General features: G+C 41.5%; 1 protein-coding gene across 1 annotated transcript in view; it reads left to right on the forward strand.

The window, feature by feature from the left end:
* The first annotated feature begins 546 nt into the window (after positions 1-546).
* Positions 547-21,546, forward strand: part of trip11 (thyroid hormone receptor interactor 11) — a 27,114-nt gene continuing 6,114 nt past the window's right edge. Inside the window, exons 1-18 of the mRNA XM_008302705.1 lie at positions 547-1,102; positions 4,720-4,796; positions 6,176-6,286; positions 6,595-6,897; positions 7,950-8,018; positions 8,131-8,296; positions 8,477-8,803; positions 9,009-9,049; positions 9,156-9,254; positions 9,616-9,819; positions 10,832-13,864; positions 13,991-14,131; positions 14,816-15,009; positions 16,387-16,550; positions 16,751-16,854; positions 17,587-17,686; positions 19,492-19,573; positions 20,134-20,248. Of these exons, the coding sequence (XP_008300927.1) occupies positions 964-1,102; positions 4,720-4,796; positions 6,176-6,286; positions 6,595-6,897; positions 7,950-8,018; positions 8,131-8,296; positions 8,477-8,803; positions 9,009-9,049; positions 9,156-9,254; positions 9,616-9,819; positions 10,832-13,864; positions 13,991-14,131; positions 14,816-15,009; positions 16,387-16,550; positions 16,751-16,854; positions 17,587-17,686; positions 19,492-19,573; positions 20,134-20,248 (5,469 nt within the window). The 5' untranslated portion in view covers positions 547-963. The remainder of the gene's footprint in view (positions 1,103-4,719; positions 4,797-6,175; positions 6,287-6,594; positions 6,898-7,949; positions 8,019-8,130; positions 8,297-8,476; positions 8,804-9,008; positions 9,050-9,155; positions 9,255-9,615; positions 9,820-10,831; positions 13,865-13,990; positions 14,132-14,815; positions 15,010-16,386; positions 16,551-16,750; positions 16,855-17,586; positions 17,687-19,491; positions 19,574-20,133; positions 20,249-21,546) is intronic.

Raw genomic sequence — 21,546 nt, forward strand, 5'->3', positions numbered from 1 at the left:
TAAAATCCTGGGAATTAAATAAAAATTAGAAAATACATTTACAAATGTATTTTTAGCAGCCTTTATGCCAAAAAACAAAACAAAACAAAAAAAGTATTGAAATTTTACAATTATTCTATGACATAGTTTTGAAATGAGTTTACATTAAACATGTTAACTGACTGTTTATTGATATTTCAGTCATGTACAATGACATGTAAAATGTAAAATGAAAATGAAAAAAAAAATCTAAAAATCTTGTAATATAACAGATTTTCTTTATAGTGTATGCATTGTATTCTGTAAAATCTAAAGTTTTTGATGAATTAATATAATAATAATAATAATAATTTTTGATTCAAATCTAGGCGAGGGATAAATACAGATGAAAAACTACAGTTACAAATGTTTCCTTTTTCATTTCCTTTTTTTTGTGCCATAGCTGTTCATATTGTGTGTGAGTGTCTTGAACGCACCTCGCCTGTGTTGGTCCTCCAGTATCCCACAATGCACCGCGGCGGAGCTCCGTGTCCACGTCACAGCTGACAACCAGCAGCAGGCTGATAATGGCTGCAGTTGAGGTGGCACTTTGAGGGCGCTGGGCTGTTTAGAGCGACTCCAAACTGAGGAATATTACAACCACGCTGACCGCAGGTGACGCCGACTCTTTCACAAAGCTGTACCCCGACTTATTAGCTGCCTGCCGGTGAGATAATGCCGCTTTCCTCGCTTGTCTGGACGGATTCCTTCAGGCGGACGGTCAGCTGTTTCTAGCCGGGTTCTGCGCTCGTTAAATGAGCGTCTGTCAGCCTCAACGGCTACTTTGTTAGGGAGCAAAAAAAGTGGATTTTAACGTCCCGGTGGTCTAAAATCAACAGCTGAGCTTGATGAACGAGCTACCTTTAGCGTCTCTCGAGTCAAAGCAAGGCTAGCTGCTCTCGTCCTCCGCGGCCCCGCTTTGTTGTTGTTTGTTTGCCTCGGAACATGTCATCGTGGCTGGGTGGAATTGGCTCCGGCCTCGGCCAGTCTCTGGGCCAGGTCGGCGGCAGCCTGTCGTCCTTCACCGGGCAGATATCAAACTTCACCAAAGACATGCTGCTGGAGGGGGTGGAAGAAGTGGGAGGTAAGTGGCTGTTTTTCTACCTGAGCGTTAAACACACCTGAGTAAGGCTTTTTTAAACTACACACCTGCAGCAGACAGCACACTGCACAGGTTGGTCCCAGCAGGTTAGGCTGGTTCGTAGCTGGAGGGTTCCAGCCCTAATAATGCACCTACTGAGGGTCCAAAACACTAGAATGCTTTATGTGTAGGAAACCAGTCAGATCGAGTTTGTTCATACAGCAAGTTTTAAAACAACCTGTGTTGCTGCACATGTTGTAAAACAACACAAATATGTACAGAAAAGAGGATAAAACTTGCAAAATCAGTTAATACGAAACACTAAATTACAAGACCAACGTTGTAACAAGTTCTAAAGTAAAGGAAGTGTAAAATGCTAAACTATTTGTTTCTAAAAGCAGCCAAAAGCCACAGCAAGCATGAGACGTTCAGCTGAAGTATTTGATATCCCTACCTTTAACGTCTGTTTTCCAGTTAGTACGCCCTGAAATGCAAAGACGTGTTTAAGAACTAGGGATGAATAATTAATCCATTTCAAATCGTCATTCAATTTTGTTCATACAACAGGTTTTAAAACAACCTGAGGTGCTGTACGTGTTGTAAAACAGCACAAATATGTGCAGAAAAGAGAATAAAACCTGCAGAATCAATAAATATGAAACATTAGAAAACAAAACAAACAGGGCAGCTGGGCGTAAGATCAACTTCTAAAGGAAAATAAGTATAGAATGATATATTTGTTTCTAAAAGCAGTCAAAGCCACAGTAAACATGAGACGCTATGACATGATGCAGCTGCTGCCCTGATATGCAAAGACTGTGCGTTGAAGAGATGAATCATTTATCTGTTTCTAATCATGATTTAAAACATTGCACCTAGCAAATCTCAAAGCCTGCAGTTTGCAGGATGCTTTAGGCTGCGTGTCTGACCCAGGGTGGAAACACTTGTTGGTTTTACAAAACTCATGCTGACTTCCTTGTGTGTCAGGCACACTTTTGATTATATCTGATGTGGTGAAGCTCCATCGCATGCTTTAAATTTATTGCACTGTGCATATTGAGCTAAAGTTTGACTTCTAGAAGTTATATTGCAAAGAAAATTACAATATCAGTCAGTAAGATTGTAATTAGAAATTTTCCTCAAATTGTTCAGCCCTACTATAAACCCTGATTCGCTTCCATCACTGGAGGAAATGTCAACACTGAAAACTTGATGGTCTGTGGTAGAGAGAAAGCAGCTTTAACTCATAATTACTAGTTCGCATCGAGAAACAAGCCAACGTCCAAAGGTAGGCCAACTAAATAGTCTAAATGATGTCAGGAAACCTCCCTGACATGTCCTCAGCTAGTGGTTTATTTGGCAAACTAACTGAAGTAACGATGCACCATAATATTGGCATCATCATCAGCTTTAAAATAAACTATTACATATTACAGATAACGCTTGTCAGGGTACACGTTTTGTTTGAAAATGTTTAATAAGGATTCAGTGGCATCTTTTACATGTAAGTTGAAGTAGTTTTCTTATCTTATCTCAGTGAATGTACAGATTTGAAAAGCACTGTATGTCGTGTCCTCCATTGTGCCATCAGAAGCAAGCGTAGTAATTTATCAATTCCACCACAGGAGAGACCTGATGCTGTCAGCAAACTGGTGGAAAATTTGTGTCAGCATCAGCAGTCAGTCAGAAAGAGTTTGGGTATTACAAACATTCAATATTGTACGTCATTAACTGAAACTCTTGCACTGAAATGCAACAGTCCTGCAAGAAATCTGACCTTCATGAAATATTTTTGTGTTCAGTTTTTGTTGAAACTGTTTTAAAGATGCATTGATTCAACATTACAATGCAGCACTTCAGTATCGTTCTTACAGATAAATCTAATTATCTTTATGCTTGTTAGGTGATTGGTTGATTTAAACTGTCAGAAAAGAGGCGGCAGATCTGAATTGCTTCTTTAGTAATAGTTATTACATAGCAATAACAACTGGAGCTGTGAGGACTGATCGATTAGTTGTCAACTTCTAGATTTACTGTCAACTGTTTATCTATTCAATAATTGGATTGACTAGTTTGTTTTGTTGTCAATTCTTTGAGTCCAGCTTCCTAAATGTGAATATTTCTTTGTGTCTTTACTGTTTTATGACACTAAACTGACAATCTTTGGGCTTTAAGAAACACTGTTCAACATTTTTCACCATTTTGTGACATTTTCTGGACCAAAAACCTGTTTAGTTTATCAAGAAATGGTTAGTTGACGCCCTAATACCAACAACAGCAACAATAATAATAATTATCTTTATTTGTGGAACACTTTTCGAAATCCAAGTTAGAAGGCACTTCTCAATGGCAGTGAAATAAAATGGGCAAGTCATAAAATTATCAGGTTTTAAAAGAAGACTTAAGAATTATTCAGATGTTTATGGTGTTGTTCCTCTTTTTGTTGTGACCTCCTGAGCGAGGTCATGACACAATGAAAAAGCTTTTTAATGTCAAAAAAACAATCAAATGTAGGAAAAAGTAAAGAAGATTTTTTAAGTAAATAAAAGACGGTTCAAAGATATTTTTTATATCTTTTTTATATAAACTTTGAAAGCGCAGATATTCACATTTACAACAATAAAATCTTTTTTTTTCTGTTTTTGTTTAAAGAAACTACTTAATAACAATTTATTCCTCTGTCAATCACCTGATTCTTTAAGGGCTTTCAAGCTGAAGTGCACGAGTTAATCCACAAGAAGAATATCTTTGATGTAAAAGTTAAGAAGAAAAGTTTGTTAAGGTGTCAAGCAGACTTTGTTTGTCACTTCCTCTATAATGTCAGCAGAGTTTTAGATAACTGCATGATAATGACACAGACTAGAGGCCTGTTTAGTTTCATGTTTTGGGACATAGTTTGTCATGTTTCAGGTAATCTCACATCAGAATCAGTTTAAAATACAGTGGTACAGAAAGTCGCTGATTTGCTTTGATTGTTGTTCCCAGGTTAATTCTAAACGCAGTAACTGTAGAGCTCACATCAGAAGAACTCCGTCACATTTGCTCAATTAAACCCAAAAGTCTCATCAGTCTAAAGCAAACAGACGACGAGAGATAAAACCCAGACGGAGAGAGAACTTTGGCCACAGAAGTCCAACTCACTGCCGCAGTCAAAAACCACAAGTATGACTCCTTATCACTGCAGGGAGGAGTTGGAAGAAAACTTTTCAAAACAGAGGACACTGACTGCAGCTTTAACTCGGTTTGTGTGGTAACGAACGGTATGTGTTGGCTGAGCGTCGTCCAGCTGTTCCAACACTTATCGCTGTAAAGATTTCTAGAAATGTTGGCCTGCTCAGCCAAGCGTGCTAGTTTGTCATGTGAGCCGAGTTAAGCAGGTCTGTGTGCGACTGATAGAGAATGAAAACAGACAGTGTCACCTGAATGTGAGATGGTGGGGGGAGAAAAAACAGCATTTCTCATTTAAAAAATTCTTGCTCATACAAAAGTGAACAAGAATAATTCAGCTGTTAAGACAAATATTCTCTCATTTGATTCCTGCTGTATGTTTTTGACTTATGCATGATATTCTGTCTGCACCGTTGATATTCTGATGCTATTTTTTTTCCGTGTAACCACAGATGCAGCCACCGAACTACAGGTTTCCAATTCCAAGCTGGCTGAAGTCGAGACTGCGTTCGCCACTCAGAAATCTGAGGTTAGATTCTACTCTCACTTTCTCAGAGTAAAACTGAACATGTTTCTCACCAAAGAGGAAAAGCACCGGCAAAACTGATAATATAACAATGGATTTAATCTGCTCTAGTGTTTTTTGCAGTCACACATTGGTGTTATTGTTAACACCTGTGTTTGATACACCACAAGTTCAGGCTCTTGCAGTTCAGATCATGTAGTTCCTGTACAAAGAAAAGTAAAGTTGCAAGCTATGAGAGTCCTGGGAAACCTTCAGTGCTCGAGTCTTAACATGCAGTGTAATGTGATATATAGTTAATATCAACTCTGTAAAATCCGTTTTTAATTGGACACCTGCAGGAATTCCTTCAGATTTGGCACAAATGTTGACTTGGACTCAAGAATGAACTCAAGGTCAGAATACACATTTCTGGCAATGGTTTAAGAATTTTGAGGCCAAATATGACTAAATTTCACACAGATGTCTGGTAGAATGAAGTGATGACATTTTACATCCTAGTGGTTAACTTCACTGTAGCATCTTGATGTTCTGTAAAAGCAACGTACAACAACTCAGGAACAGACAAGATTGGGACGGCATTTAACATTTGCTCATATACTGATTTGGTGACACTAATTTTGGGTGCCCACTTATTTAATTTCAGTTTCCACGACTCGCATTGAAAGAGTGTGAACAGACATGAATGTAAACAGCAACTTAGCTGAATGACGGAAGCAAACAACTAGGTGCAGGGTGGTAATACGAGTTGTTTCTGTCCATAAATAGCATAAAAAGTCAGAAAACAACAATAAATTGAGCCTACTAACAAGTCTGTGTATGCAAAACTGGATATTTCTCATTCCTCTGTGCCGTAGAGCTCCCAGAAGCTGCTAAAAGCACATAAATGTACAATGTCGTTGCATTAGATGACATGTTCTTTTATTACGACGAACACACCCACCGACCGTCCTGCTGCTGTAAATACTCACTGGGGCACAATCTGTGGCTAAAAATAACCCCCAACAAATGTACTGTGTCAGCTGCTGAAAGCTACAGAGTCCAGTTGTTTTCAAAAATGAAGCCACATACTGTGTTGAAGACATGTTTTTAAAGATTTAAGAATACTTGGAGGGAGGTAAAAGGGGAGGGAAGTCATAAAGTATTTAGAGATGGACATTTTTTAATCAGAAGATGTGGGCTAACATGAACTTTATTCTTTAGAATAGGCTGTAGATCACTGTATTAACATGCATCCACCCAGTTTAAGTGGCTTCTACCGTTTATCTAAGTTCCAATGAAGCTGCTCAACGCTTGACCACGACTCCTTTATACTTCCTGTAAAGACTTAACTTTGCACATATTTCTGTTTTACTAATCAACACTCCTCACTCTGTTTCTTGCAGTACGACAGATTAAGAAAGCTTCACGCAGAGCTCGAGGAGAAACTGGAGGCGTCGGAGATCCAGATTAAACGACAGTCTGCAGAGTACAGAACACTTCTGCAACAGAAAGACGTACGTACATTTACACACTTAGATGTCACACCTATCTGTAAAGAGAGAAATGGTGCATAAATTAATTGCTTTAACTTCAGATTGTGTGATAAAATCAAAGCAGACAAAAGCCAGAGCTGCAAATTTAGCATCATTTAGGAGTTTATAGATAGTGTATGGCAGTAATGGAGGAAGTTAAGGAGTTTCAAGTGTGTAAATATGCATAAATGTATACGCATGAAAATTAATTTGAATGCAGCAGCTAAGTGTTGTCACAGATTACAGACATGAAGCTCATGTTAATGCTGGGTATTTTTGTATCTTCCCAGGTGGAGATCAGTCACTTTAAAGCTCGGCAGAGTGGACTCCAGGAAGAAGTCCAGAAGCTGCAGCAGTCAGCCCAGTCTGCCTCTGTCGGTGCAGCGCTGCTGCCCATCACCACCACCTCCGCGACCACTACCTCCTCTTCGGCTTCCACTTACCTGTCACGTCCCTCAGGGTCTCACCAGGGCTTCCACGGCGATGAAGTCGACCTCAGCGACGTCATCTGGTCGCAGCAGGAGATCAACAGGCTGTCCACTGAAGTCATGCGTCTGGAGGCGGAGGTGGCGCACTGGAGGCGAATGTCTCAGGTAAAAGTATGGTGGGATTTGTGGATGAAAGATGGTTTACAAGCCCACTGAACTTTCGTCTTACCATTAGAGAATACTGTCCAAGTCAATATTCCATCAATTTATATCACAGGCTTCCTTTTCTTGCGTAGTCAGACCTGTTTCCACTGAATGGTCTGGCTTCTTCTAGCATTCTTCTATAGAGGAAAGAAAACACTGGCACAATGCATTTATTTGAACCAGTCACAGTCATGTTGTGTACTGCTTATCCCAGGATGCAGTGACAGTGTTCCTACAAATTAGTGACACAGGGAACTTGTTTTAGTGAAATGTTTACAAGCAGGGAGGCAAGCACTGTCATTAGAATGGATAATTCAACAAAAGAACCAAGCAGACATGTCTTATTGCCAAGTCTTTGTTAGTATTTGTCATTTTCAGTGTGCAGGTTTCTCCTCGATGCGATGTTTGTTGATGATGTTTTCAGTAGCGAAGCAGACTTGAAAATGTTCAGATGTAGACAGTGGAAAAGGGAAGAGAATGTTGTTTGTAATGTCAGACCTTCCTGCAGTCTACTTCCGGTGAGGTAGACTACAGTCCTCCACATGTATTGTTTCCTCCATATGTATTCATTTGGTGCACGTTTAGTAGCTTTCGATGCCAAATAGACAAAGGTTACATATGTTCATATTTTAACAGCAATATTGCAGTTTTAGTTAAAAATAGCTGCACAGATCTCACTTTCAAATCAATTCTATTGATTTGTTTCCCAGTGAGGTTTTATTCAGAATAAGTTTAATTTCCTGGAATGAGATGTTTCTGATAAAGCTGTTGCTCAGTAAATAAAATAAAATAAAGTCACTGATCCTAAATCTGTTGGGGTGGAGGCAGAAGTGTCACAGGCGGATATGTAAAAATTTGGCCAAATAAAACAAACTATCTGCTCGACTAGACAAAAGTGAGAACTTGCGATTTCAGGTTGAATGATCAGGTTGAACCCTTAAAACAAAACATGTTCAGAAATAATGCCAAGTTTTCGTATCAATGAATATATTGACTTTATGTTGTTATTGCAGGCTTCAACAGCAGCAGGAGCTGGTAATGGAGACCAGGGTGAGATTCTCAAACTGCAAAGGACTATTAAGGTAATTTGTAAACGGTAGTTCCTGACTGTTTCAAGTATAAATTGTAGTAGAATATGAATCGTGCTTGGACAGTAGTCACATTGACTTTACCCTTGCTGCTGCTTTTAAACAGGAGCTACGAGACGAAATGAGTCGTGAGGTGGATGAACATCAGCACGAACTGGCAGCTCTGCAGGACGCCCAGCGGCAGAAGATGGCCGACGTCTCGCGGCGGCACAGAGAAGAGCTGGCAGAGTACGAGGAGAGGATAGAAGAGCTGGAGGAGCAGATCCAGAGTGGTTAGCTTAACTTTGGTGTTTATTATTGAAACTTTGGACTCAGGGAGACATTTGAACAAGAAGTCATGACTTAAATACCAAAAATATTCAATTTTCTTCATAGAAAGGTCAGCTATAACCAAGCTTCTAGGATGCATGTACCACACAAATTGAAATCATTTTCTAAATTACTTTCTTCAGGTGGTGGTCAAGCCAGTCCCTCATCAGACGCCTCCAAACTACCTGAGCTGCAGAAAACCATTCGGTCCCTGCAGGAAGTAGCAGAGCAGCGCGAGAAGCAGCTGGCCGAGCTGTCTGCCAGCCTGGAGGAAGCTCAGAGGAAACAGGCTTCGCTGCAGCTGGAGAGGGATGACGCCCAGGAGGAGAACGCCGGGCTGCTGCAGAACTACACCAGGTTGCAGGCGTCCGTGGCCGAACTCCAGACGCGAGTTGGAGAGCAGGAGGGGAAGGCTCTGCAGAAAGCTCAGCTAGAACACGAGATCCAAACGCTGAGAAATAACCTGACAGGTACAATTTGATATGTGTTGAATACAGCTGCTTAAAACTCATGCGCCTTGTCATCTTAACTATAGTTTGTATAGTTTATTTTCATTATGCTACTTGTATTTGTAATAACCTCATATTATTCACACATAGAAACACAATAGTATCATTTACTACCCACTTTAAGCCACAATTTGTCTGCATACAAACTAAAATTTCCACTTTCTAGGCGCAGAAAAAGAAATCGAGAGACTGAAAAACCAGACTGAGGCAAGTATGAACATAAACAACAAGCTGAATTCTGTACACTATATGTAGCTATGGCTTAAAGTGTAGAGTTTTCTAAGTATATGTCTCTTTTAATGTGAACTTACAGGCAGAACCAAAGGAAGAAGTGGAGCATGCAGACATCTTAGAACTAAACACTATTATTGGGACGCTGAGACAAGAGAAGGAGGCCCTCGAACAAGAACAGGTTTGTTTCTCTGCTGCAAAAGTAGCATTATCTTCAACTACCAGCTGTCCGAAGAATGTGTATTGATGCAATTACTGTCTGTTGGTATGTACTTTTTTAAAGATAAGTGCTTCATTAGATACATTTTCTTTGTCCATAGACTTGTCCATGTACATTTACATGTGTTAAGTTAGAGGTAAGACAGGAAAAGATAAGCACTCACCAGAGTAACAAATGAATGTCGAGTCAGATATTGATTTTATGCACCAAAGAACAAGACAAAGCTTTTTTATTGATTAGTTAATTTGTGAAAGAATGTGCATTTGAGCCTGTAAGAAATCCTGAAGTGTTAATCTTGTTTTTTGTGGCTCTTTGTCCACAGCTTAATCTGCAAGAAAGACTAAAAGTGGCAGAAGAACAAATAATTAGCAATAATGAAGCTGAGTCTGGTGCAGCCGAGTCACTGGAGGATCTGAAGGTGGAGCTGGAGAGGAGAGACAAGCTCCTGAGAGCTGCTGAGGAGGAACGAGACACCCTGATGTCTGAGCTGGAGGAACTGGACCAGCAGAACCAGGAGGCAACGCAGGTCTGACTGACCACTGGGCTTTCTTTATTTATTGTTTAACACTTGATTTGATTTCAGTTTATTTCAGTGTGTTGGATTGTCCTGTTTTCAGCTTGGTTTGGTTGCATTTCTCCTGTGTGCAGACCGATGCTGACTTTGAAAGCAGTCAGCAGATGTGCACTCAGCTGGATTATACTACAACATGTACACATCGTTCTGATAAGCATACAGTTGCAGGGCCCCTCGTATCAAACACTGAAAATCACATAAAGGTCCCATTTGTGTTTCTGAAAGGCTGTGCCAACATGTACAAACCAAATAACCTCCAAACTACAGCAGCAACAACTTCAGCTACAACTCTTTAAGTGATGAATTATAAAGGTGTGGATAACAGCAAATCCCATTGCACAGCCTCTTCTCATCACAAGCATTTAGTTTAGTGCACCTTTTGTTTTCCTGGTGCATGTACAGTCACTTATTTGCAGGATGTACAATCTGCACAATCTTAAATTTTGGGCTGCTCACAATTTCAGCAGAGGGGTCCCTGTGCACCCTCACGGTCTTGTGCAGAAAATTTACATCATGTCAACACTCGAGGACACAGAGATGCAGAAAGAAGGAATTTCCCTTTAAACTACAGAAAACCAATCAGAAACCAAATAATTCTATAACACAATACTTTCCTCTGAGCATTTATAGATAGATAGAACACCTCCATTACACCGTCAGGGCGTGATTTCCTGCTTTGTTTCTTATTATATTGTTGGTGCTGTAGTTTTGAATGGTTTAGAAGCCAGTGTGATCTCTCACGTTGCTGTATTATTTATTCAGGTCTATAAATGGTGCAAAGAAACAAAACCGTCATAACTTTTCTCTCAACACGTCGCGCTGAGCAACAATTATAAACATCTTTACACACAGCATAAACATTAAAGTTTGGAGGAAAAAGGGAAAATATGTTGAAACAGTGGAAATGTAAAATGTTTTTGCTTTCTCTCTCTTTTTAAAAAAAAAATCTTTTCTGTGTCTCCAGCATATGATCTCGGTGAAGGAGCAGCTCTCTGGACAGCTGAAAGAAGCCGAGGCAGAGCTGAAAAGAATGACTGCCGAGCTCAGCACAACCAAGGACCAGAAAAAGGCAGTGGAGCAAGAGCTGGAGACCCAAAAGGAGAAAGTGAGCCAGAGTGCGTTCACCCTCAACGACCTGCACATGGGCAGACAGCAGCTGGAGCAGACAGTGAAGGAGCTGAAGGACAAATTGGGACATGCACAGGAGCAGAGCCGGGACGCTCGAAGAGAAGTCGCAGAGCTGAAGAAGACCCTACAGGAGAGAGAGGAGCGGATGTCTGCTACTAAAGCAGAGCTAAATCAGGGACAGGTGAAGGTAACTGAGGCACGTGGAGCTAAGGAGGAGCTTGAAGCGAAAGAGAAGGAGTTATCAGACCTCAGGAGAGCATTGGATGAGATGAAGAGCTCTCACGAGAAGGTGATGTCTGAGGACTATGAGTTGAAGATGGAGAACAGGAGGTTGAAGGACGATAGTGAACAAACTGTGGGTAAAGTAGAGGAACTAACCAAGCAGCTGAAGGAAAGCCAAGCTGCTCAGAACAGGACTGTGAGGGAGAAGGATACTCGAATTGAAGCGTTAAAACTTGAGAAAAATCAGCTCGAAGGGGAATTGTCTCAGGCAGAGAGGACACTAACGGAGCAGGTGAAACAGTACCAGCAGACCATCGAGGAGCTGACTCGAGCTCGGTCCATGGACGCCTCGGCTTTACAGACTGAGCATGAACGTGCCATCAAACTAAACCAGGACAAAGACCTGGAGATATCCCAGCTGAAGAGAGACATGGAGCAGCTGGCATCCGACCACAGAGACACTAATGAGATGCTTTCGATCACAGTTGCAGGGCAGAAGCAGCTGACAGATTTACTTCAGGAGAAAGATGCTTTTATGGAGACTTTAAAACAAAACGCTGCAGATTTACAGGCAGAGATGGAGAACAGTATTTCAGTCGTGACCAAGGAGGCCGACACTCTCAAACAGGCGCTTGAGGAAAAGGACAAACAGCTGGGAGGCATGAAGGAGGAGAACAGCCATTTGAAAGAGGAGATTGATCGCATCAGAGACCAGCAGAGCAGACCTCAACCTCTGGCTGAGCCCAGGACTCTGGACATCATCACCGAGCTGGAGACAGAGATCACCCAGCTCAAGTCCTCCAGGAATGGGCTGGAGGAGGAGGTCCAGACTCTGAGGAGAACCTTGGAGGAGCAGCAAGCTTCTCTCCTTCTGTCTCAGCAGTCTCTGCAGGCTCAGCAGAGCGAGCTCGAACAGGCCCACGCCCGCCATCAGCAGACCACGCTCAACTACGACAGACTCATCCACGCCAGAGATGAAGAGATGTTGCGCCTCCAGCAGACAGTGGATCAGCTCAGTGAGAGTCAAGGCCGGGCCAACTCTCCTCCTGTGCAGGGAGAAGTCATCCTGCAGGAGGACAAGACCCAGTCTCTGAATCAGGAGAACGGCAACGAGAAACATGACCTGTCCAAAGTAGAAATAGAAAAACTGGTGAAGGGCATCAAGGAGAAAGAGACAGAGATCAGCCAGCTGAACGAGAAGAACCTCTCGTTGACCAAGCAGCTGGATCAGCTGGTAGTGTCTCGCGATGAAGTGGGCAAACTCTCCCAGGTGATCTTGCAGAAGGATCTGGAAATTCAGGCGCTTCATGCCAGAGTTTCAATGGGCGGAGGACACAACCAGGACGTCTTGTTCTTACAGCAGCAGCTGCAGGCGTACGCTGTGGAGAGAGAGCAGGTGCTCGCCGTGCTCAACGAGAAGACCAGAGAGAACAGCCAGCTCCGCTCCGACTATCACCGCCTCATGGACATCATGGCGGGGAAGGAGGCAGCGCTGTTGAAGCTTCAGCAGGAGAACCAGCGCCTCTCCAACATGAGCGATCCCTCAGGAAGCCAAGAGATGTTCAAGGAGACCATCCAGAACCTGTCTCGAATTATAAGGGAGAAGGACATAGAGATTGATGCGCTGACCCAGAAGTGCCAAACCCTGGTGACCGTCCTGCAGTCCTCGGGAGGAGAGTCTGGTGCTGGTTCTGGAGGTGTCAGCAGCAACCAGTTTGAGGAGCTGCTGCAGGAGAGGGACACGCTGAAGCAGCAGGTGAAGAAGATGGAGGAGTGGAAGCAGCAGGTGATCACGACGGTTAAAAACATGCAGCACGAGTCGGCTCAGCTGCAGGAGGAGCTGATCAAGCTGCAGAGTCAGGTCTCAGCTGACAGCGACTGCAGCTCCAAGCTGTCAGTGGACTACACTCGACTGATCCAGAGCTACGAGCAGAAGGAGAGGAGGCTGGGAAGTCTGAGTCTGGAGCTCGCACAGGTCCAGCAGACCATCACCCAGCTCAGCTCCACCAAGGACGTCCTGCTGGGTAAACTGGACAGCGTAGCACAGACTCCTGAGGTCGCTCAGTCCAGTGGTGCCTCCCTCACAGCTCAAGTCCTGAGTCAGCAGACAGCTTCACCCGTCAGCAGCGACAAACTGCAGGAGGAACACGAACGACTGCGAGCACAGCTGGCTGAGAAGGAAAACACCATCAGGACCCTTCAAGAGAACAACCACCGACTGTCCAACTCAGCATCCGCCTCGGAGAGCGAGCAGAGAAGTCAGGCTGAGGAGGCCCGGATGATCAAAGAGAGACTGGATGCCCTGCAGAGGTCAGTGAGGGAGAAAGACCTGCTCATCAAAACCAAAGGAGACCAGCTAATTCAAGTGAGCGAGTCGCTGCGCAACCGCGAGAATGACAACGAGGTGCTGAAGCAGGCGGTGACCAACCTGAAAGAGCGAGCGCTTATCCTGGAAATGGACGTGAAGAAGCTGAAGGAGGAGAACGAGCTGGTGGCGGCACGCTCTCGAGAGAAGGAGTCTGAGTTCAGAGCGCTGCAGGAAACCAACATGCAGGTTTCCCTCCTGCTGAGAGAGAAGGAGTTTGAACTGAGCGCGGTGAGCGAGAAGGCCGCAACTGTGGAGAGGATGCTGAAGGACAAAGAGCAGGTCGGTTACTTTTCTGTTTCTGAGTTTTTTTGTGAGTTTCTAAAGAACTTTAAATACAGTTTTCTCTTTGTTCTTTTTTCCTGAAATGTTTGGAATCTGTATTGACTGTTGGTGTTGTGACTTTAGGGTAAATCCGGTGAGCTGAACCAGCTCTTGAATGAGATGAAGTCCATGCAGGAGAAAGCTGTGATGTTCCAGCACGAGAGAGATCAGGTGATGATGGCGCTCAAGCAGAAACAAATGGAGACCACAGCAGTACAGACTGAGGTAAGATGACAACACTGACGTACTAACTTCTCAGAAGTAACTCTGACAGATTTGACTCCATCAATCAAACTCAATCAAGTTCAAAGCTGGGTTTAAAAAAAAAAAGATGCAGAACAAACAATTACTGAACATTAAGTCAAATTCAACTAAAGATGATAAATGATGAGTCTACAAAAATGCATTAGTATGCTTGCGTTCTTTTTGCCTCAATTGCTGTATTTAGATTTTTCAGGGTTTTTTTTATGTATGTGTTAAGGGATCCACATTGTACTTTTTGCAGTTTTTCCTTTCCTTCACTTTCCTTCCATTGATTAATGAAAAAAATTGCCCAAATCTACACATTGTTGCTTAAATTTATTCATCAAAATTCGATCAACAAATTTCCATCAAATGCCAACAATAAAAACACTTCATATTGCTCAGATTTCTCATGGAAATATCGGAAAAATTTATTTCCAGATTCACATTTTCCGAAAGACCAGATTATAGTATTGTAGTATTGTTAGATCCACAATCAGCTTTGACCTGCTTCTTCGTGTTGTCCAACCATGATAATGTCACAAATAACATTATTTATTCCCCAGAACTGTATCATACTGTGAACACCTTCAAATCTGTAGAAAAAGAATGAATTAGGCTTAATTATAGAATGTACAGAGCTGACAGCGTCTCTGTCGATTCCAGCTGCAGCATGTGAGGGATAAAGAACAGCGCCTCAACTTGGAGCTGGAAAGGCTGCGTAATCACCTGCTGGAGATCGAAGACTCGTACACCAGAGAGGCCCTGGCCGCAGAGGACAGGGAGACGGACCTGCGCAGGAGGGTGGCGCTGCTGGACGAGAGGCTGGCCACGTCCTCGAGTGCAGTGGAGAACGCCAGGTCAGCTTAAAATATAACTACATGAAATCAGCGGGGACGTCACTACGCTTTCTCACCATGGTTGGGATAATTAAAATGCTGCAGTCAGCCGTCCTCACACTTGTACTATTCCACTAGATGACTACATTAAAAGCTGGTATGACCACACATTTACCCCCAAACTGAGCTGTTCTGGGACCCAATTGTTGGAAATGTTTTCTGCACAAAACACAGGTGACAGAATGAGGTGATAGAAGCCTCCTCTGGTGTCCCGGTCCCTCAATGCGATATCTTAGGTCCTATTATTTTCAATTTATCTGCTCCCCCCTGTCCTTTACAACATTGAAATCCACTGTTACATACATAGCATGCAGCTGTAAGTCCTGATAAAAGATTTTATACTCTCGAATAATTTCAAAATTAGAGCCCTCCTCTCCCTTCTCTGTCCTTCTGCCTTTCATACATGAACACTACACTAACTTAGTAGCATGTTATATTGTGTTTTCTGTCACTCTCCTTTTGGGATGAGTCTGTTTTACTTTGTGCTACTTTACAGTGTAGGCAAGTGTAAGTGCAGGGATAGCAAGTTTTCCTGCAGGATTTTCCTTCACAGAACCAGATTTTTCACCATGTGAAGGGGCTGGTTTGCATCTACATTTGTACATATGCTAATACCACACAGAAAGATCCCGGTGCCCCCACCGGGATGCGAACCGGCGACCTTCTTGCTGTTCTTGAGGCAACAGTGCTACCAACTTCGCCACCTTGCAGCCCTTGTCCTGAATCATTTTCTATATAGCCTATAACAAAACAGCCCATTTATTGTCATAGAATAATGTCATAATCCCAGTTTTTGTCATAACAAAATTCCCAGAAATTGATTTTATGAATACTTTTGCCCGTTTAAAGTCATGGTCAGCCAATCGTTATGGCTCACGGGCCAAGCATCGGTCATGCGTGGCAGATTATTACATCCCGGTCAGCCGTGGAAGGCAACGTGTTTGTTTGTTTGTCAATTACCTGCTCACCTGAGATCTGCTTCACTGAGTTATTCACACCCTGTCTGACATTAATTAGGGCGCATGAAAGAGAATCACATTGTTGCAGAGCATGTCATTACTTATAACTGAACTGCTCAGCTAGTTCATCAGGATAAGTTAATCCTCACGTAGATCGTGCTGGTCCAGGACATAGGCTAGTTTTCACAGCCAAACTTGCCGTCATCTTGAAGCCCGCTTATTGGAACATCCCGGATATAGTCATAACTTCATCCTAGACAGAGGGTATGATAATAAATGGGCAGCACTGTATTACCTTACAGAGGTTTTGTGGGGAAAAAAAAGCTTCATGTTCAAGTCCTTCCTCCTGTGTTTACCTTCCCTCTCTCTCTCTCTGCAGCCAACAGGCCAGCATGCAGGTGGAGTCTCTGCAGGAGCAGCTCAGCGGCGTGGTGAAGCAGAGGGACGAGGCTCTCGCCCAACTCAGAACTTCTCAGGAACAGGTCAACCAGTACGCAGTGTCGCTGTCCAACCTGCAGATGGTGCTAGAGCAATTCCAACAAGGCAAGTTGGCAGAATCAAACGTGGTTTTTCTTTGCATGTTGCAATGCTTCTCCAGTCCAGTTGCATCTGCTTTGTTTTTTTTGTTTCGCCAAATGTTTTCCTGACGGCACCTGGTGATTGTGATTGTTCAGTTTATGCCTGGAGTCGATTAAATTCCATTTTGCTTGCAGTAATACTTGAATTGTTTCTTTCAATATCAGAGGAGAAAGCCATGTACTCTGCAGAGCTAGAGAAGCACAAAAAAGAGAAGGAGGAGTGGAAACGAAAAGCCCTGAAGCTGGAAGATCAAGCATCTGCTCTGCAGGTAAACCAACAATCAATAACTGATCAGACAATCTATTTACTTTATCAGTGTCTGACAGAGGTGGAAGAAATACTCAGATCTTGTACTCAAGTTAAAGTACCAATGCTACTACTTCTGGAAATCCTGTTTTGCAAGTGGAAGTCATGGGTTTAGACGTGAGTGAAAATACAAAAGTTTTATCATTAAAATACACATAAAGTACCAAAAGTAACAGCATTCATTATATTAAACACGTTATATATTATTGTATAAGAATTATTGTGTTCATTGCTTTAATGTTAAAGCTTGTAAAGGAGGTTTTGCTACTTTATATAGTTTTTTTTTTTTTGCTGGATAACCTGTAAGTATCTCCTCAGAGATCAATAAAGTTTTATCTTTATCTATATTATTACATAATAATTAACCAATTGATCATATTTTTATTGTTAAACTAAATCTGCAAAGATATAAAATAGATATAATGGAGTAAAAAGTACAATATTTACCTCATAATTGTGGTGCAGCAGAAAAATTAAAATATGTAAGGAAAGTATGAGTAAGTCAAACTGTACTTAAGTGCAGAACTCGAGTAAATGTACTTAGTTGCTTTCCATCACTGATATCTGACATGTGCTGTCAACAGCGAAGACAAATGTTTCCATATCTTTTTTCGTTGTTTTTCTTAATGACACTACAGTTGAATGAAAGCCAGTGTAGACAAACGCTCTTAAACGCTGTTTTTCTGTCTGTCAGATGAACCTGGACGAAGCCAACGCTGCTTTAGATTCCGCATCTCGTCTCACCGATCAGCTCGACCTGAAGGAGGAGCAACTCGAAGAGCTGAAAAAACAAGGTGAGTGTTTCCGCCTGCCAACTTCCCCACATGTCTTCTTCTCCAGGTTTTCTTCCTCCGCTATAAATGTTTGCGTGGGAAGGTCCGCTTTATCAGCCCGATCTCTATAAACTTCGACTTTGCAGCTTTACGGCTGAATAAAGAAGTCGGCATGGGGTTGTAGTAAAATAAATGTCTTGATGGCATTTTAAGGCCTTTTGAGTAGATTTGTTTCCTTATCACAGGCTGAATAACAGACAAAATAAGTGAGACCGTAATCCCCCCTCAGTCCTAAAATCTATTTTTATGTCACACTCAGCAGATTTGGCTGTTATCAGATACGAGCATTACATCACAGCAAATTCTCAGACTGTTTCTTTTGTCACGGCTCTCATGCTGCTTACACTTTGTATTTGTCCAGACCTGATATGAGGTTTTATATTTGCTCTACAAATCAGTCACCTATAGGGGAATGTACATTGCGTCTATGAGTAGTCGATTAGCTGTGAGAAGCTGTACAGTCACACCAGCGTTGGTATGTCTGGTATAGCTCTAGTTTGTTCCCGTATCTGATACTCTGAAAAGTAAATTCTCTCAGAACGCTGGTATGAAGGTATTTTAGCATCGTAAGTTTTTCCAAATTGTGATTGTATTTTATATTTCAGCAGCCAGACAAGACGTATATTCTTGCTTTTTGCTAAATTTTACTAAATTAGAAACACCATGGGAAAAAAATCTGTCAAAAAAATTTGTCTTTGGGTTGGATTTTCATTGGGTTTCTTTTAATATGTATTTGTTTTGGGGTGTTTTAATGCCTTTATTGGAGATGCGAAACATGAACATGAAGCAGATAAAATTAGGATGGGATAGTGCTCAGACAAAAGGATCTAAACAGAGATTAACAAGAGCTAATGAGCATAGAGGCCAGAGAGAAGAAATAAAAAGCATGTGATTGGCTGGAATAATTGAGAGCCTTTGATTGGTTACAGAAATGACAGCATTTGATTGACTTGTAAAAAAAATAAGCATCTGTGATTGGCTGGAGAAATTCAGAGGCTTTCATTAGCTTGAAAAAAAGAAAGAAAAACTTTGATTGGCTCGAGAGCACAAGAGCCATTGATTGGCCAGAAAAGATGAGACCCTTTGGTTGGAGAAATTCAGAAACTTTGTATGTCTTTGATTGGTTTGAGGAAATAAATGTCTTTGATTGGCTGGAGACTTTGCATGTGAACTTACTTTACAATGTGACATTTTCTATTAAATAACGTCACAATATTTTGCTTGCTTCATACAAAAAGAGCTCAGTATTTTTTTTTTTTTTGGCTAATATCTTTTGAGGAAATCGATTTAAAACAAATCTTTTTATTTTGTGCAGTGGGCAGAATATTATTTCATGAAGGAGTTAAACTCAGTTGTGCTCATCTTACGGCCGGTGTTCCTCGTTTGGCTGCGATAATTGTGCCGTCTGGCCGACTAAATGTTTTGTAATTCCCCATGAAAATAGACTGATTGGCTCTGGGGTTTTTTGTTTGTTTGTTGATGTAGTGCAGTTAATTTCAACATAATTCATTTCAATGAAAAATTAGTTACAAGTCTTTTAATGTTTTGTCTGATAAATAGGGCCTCCTGCTGTCTTGGTCGCTGGGAAAATGAAGCCGAGTGTGACAGATCTAGATGATTAGAAGAGTCTTTCAGAACAACTTTGTGCTGTTTTAAAACTTTTTTTTTTTTTGCAAAAGCAGATGTTTGCTGCTTTGTGTGCAACTGAGACACGAACATTGCTTGAAAAGATGAAATAACGCCTCGTGCTTCTGTTTGTTCTGCAGTGGATGTGAGACAGGAGATGTTGGAGGAGGCGCAGAAGAAGCTGATGAACCTCCTGAACAGCACAGAGGGAAAGATTGACAAGTAAGCTCAGTCCTCTCAGGATTCAATCCTCAAGCCTTTTATTCTGTTTAATGAAGATTATGATTGTTTTTCATTCCACCAAACATCTCAGTTCATTTTAATCAGATTTTTGAAAGTCACACTGCAAAATAAAATGTGACGAGGTCTCGTTTTTAAAGCTTTAGTGCCGCATTTGGAGTATTAAACCTGTAACTGGAGCAGATTTGGACAGTTTGTCGCTGTCCAGTGGAAATAATGTGCCTTTGACTGATTTTTTCCAGATAAATCGTAGGATTAGGTGAACCTTAATGGTTTGAGGAAATGTTCCTGCATCTTTAGCAACAAACATAGTTTTGGAAAATGCATTGTTGTAGAGATGCTTTGGTTTCACAGTTATGGAAAACAAATGTTCCCTTTAAACCTGTATAGTCTTTGAATTGCTATAAATAAACGTTGTGCACCTCTTTTTGCCTGTTAAGAGCAGACTAACGTTACAACTGATGTATTTATTTCCAGTTCATGCAGCTGCACCTTTTAAATCTGAATTACTTCATGACACAACATTGCTGTTGCGTCTGCAGGGTCCTGATGCGGAACCTGTTCTTGGGATACTTCCACACACCGAAAACCAAGCGTGCCGACGTGCTGAGGCTCATGGGAAGCGTGTTGGGACTGAGCCGCGAAGACGTTGATAAGGTGAGAGATTTCTTAACTCTTTGCTTCCACAGCTATATAACTGTGTTTCAGGCAGCGTGTGTTAACAATAATGTCACTGAGAGCATTAAAATGACTTAAACAGTCAGTGAGCGGGAAATATTATGTCATTTTGGGAATAGATGCATGAAATGTCGATAGACTAATAGAAACCAAAAGTACGGCGTCTGCTCTGTAGCAGCTGCGTCTGTGTTGTAACGCTATACTCCCTTGTGTTCCTGGGAAAAAATATATATCTAATTAAGATAATTGGAATGGCTGCATACATCATCATGGACACAGGAAATAAAGAAGGCTACACAGACGCCATGTAAACAAAATCATTAAGTTTTTTATAGTTCTTACTGATGAACGAGGCTAAGTAGATGATGGGAACAATAGAAAAATAGGAGTAGAGTTGGCACTGGTCCTGTTTGTGTAAAGATGTTGCTCACTCTTTGACCATCACAGCTTGAACTGCTAACTTGTATGAGCAACAGCACGCTTCAGTCTTCAGGCTGTTATCTGGCAACACGACGCCATACGTAGTCAGAATGTTACATACATGTTTATGGTTTAACACCATTTATTTACATGATAAAATCCAGCTGTGTACTTGGATATCAAACACGATCTGTAACATTTACTGAGAAGTCTGGAAATGTGAAAGTGAGGCATTTTGAAATAGTAAATGTGTAGGAACCCTGAGGCTGTGTACAATACAGGCAGCAGTGTTGTTACTCTTCCAGGTTCTCTGTCCACTGACATTAATGCCAATTCATAATGATCTGTAGTAAACTGTTATCAGCCTGTTTATTGGTTCAGTCCTACCGAAAAAGTCAGTGCAGCTGACAAACTGTATAATAATCAACAAAGTGGGCAGGATGAAGCACACGGTCTCAGAAAGACAAACAAAAAAAAAGGGAATGAATGAGTCATGTCAGGTCTCTGAATAAAGACAGTTTAATTGAGATGTAAAAATGTTTCTGCCAAATCTGTGCTAAGTGGTTTAATTTTGAAAGTTTGTACCCAGTTTTACCCAACCATACTTTTGTTTTCTTGGGTTTGGGAAGTCTCACTGCACTTGCAAGATATATTATGAAAATGTATAATATGATATGCTTATTGACGTAGAGGAAGGGATGGAGAAAAATGTGACGAAGCTACACGGTAACGAGATGAAAACCGGTTTTAACCATCATTTTATTAATTGCTTATTATTAGTTATTATATAGAATTTACCTGTTCTGGTAAATTACAGATAATAGCCTGAAAAATGACTAAAACTAGGATGAATTTAT

This window comes from Stegastes partitus, unplaced genomic scaffold (assembly GCF_000690725.1).
Source record: "Stegastes partitus isolate 25-593 unplaced genomic scaffold, Stegastes_partitus-1.0.2 Scaffold1859, whole genome shotgun sequence".
Classification (NCBI taxonomy): domain Eukaryota; kingdom Metazoa; phylum Chordata; class Actinopteri; family Pomacentridae; genus Stegastes; species Stegastes partitus.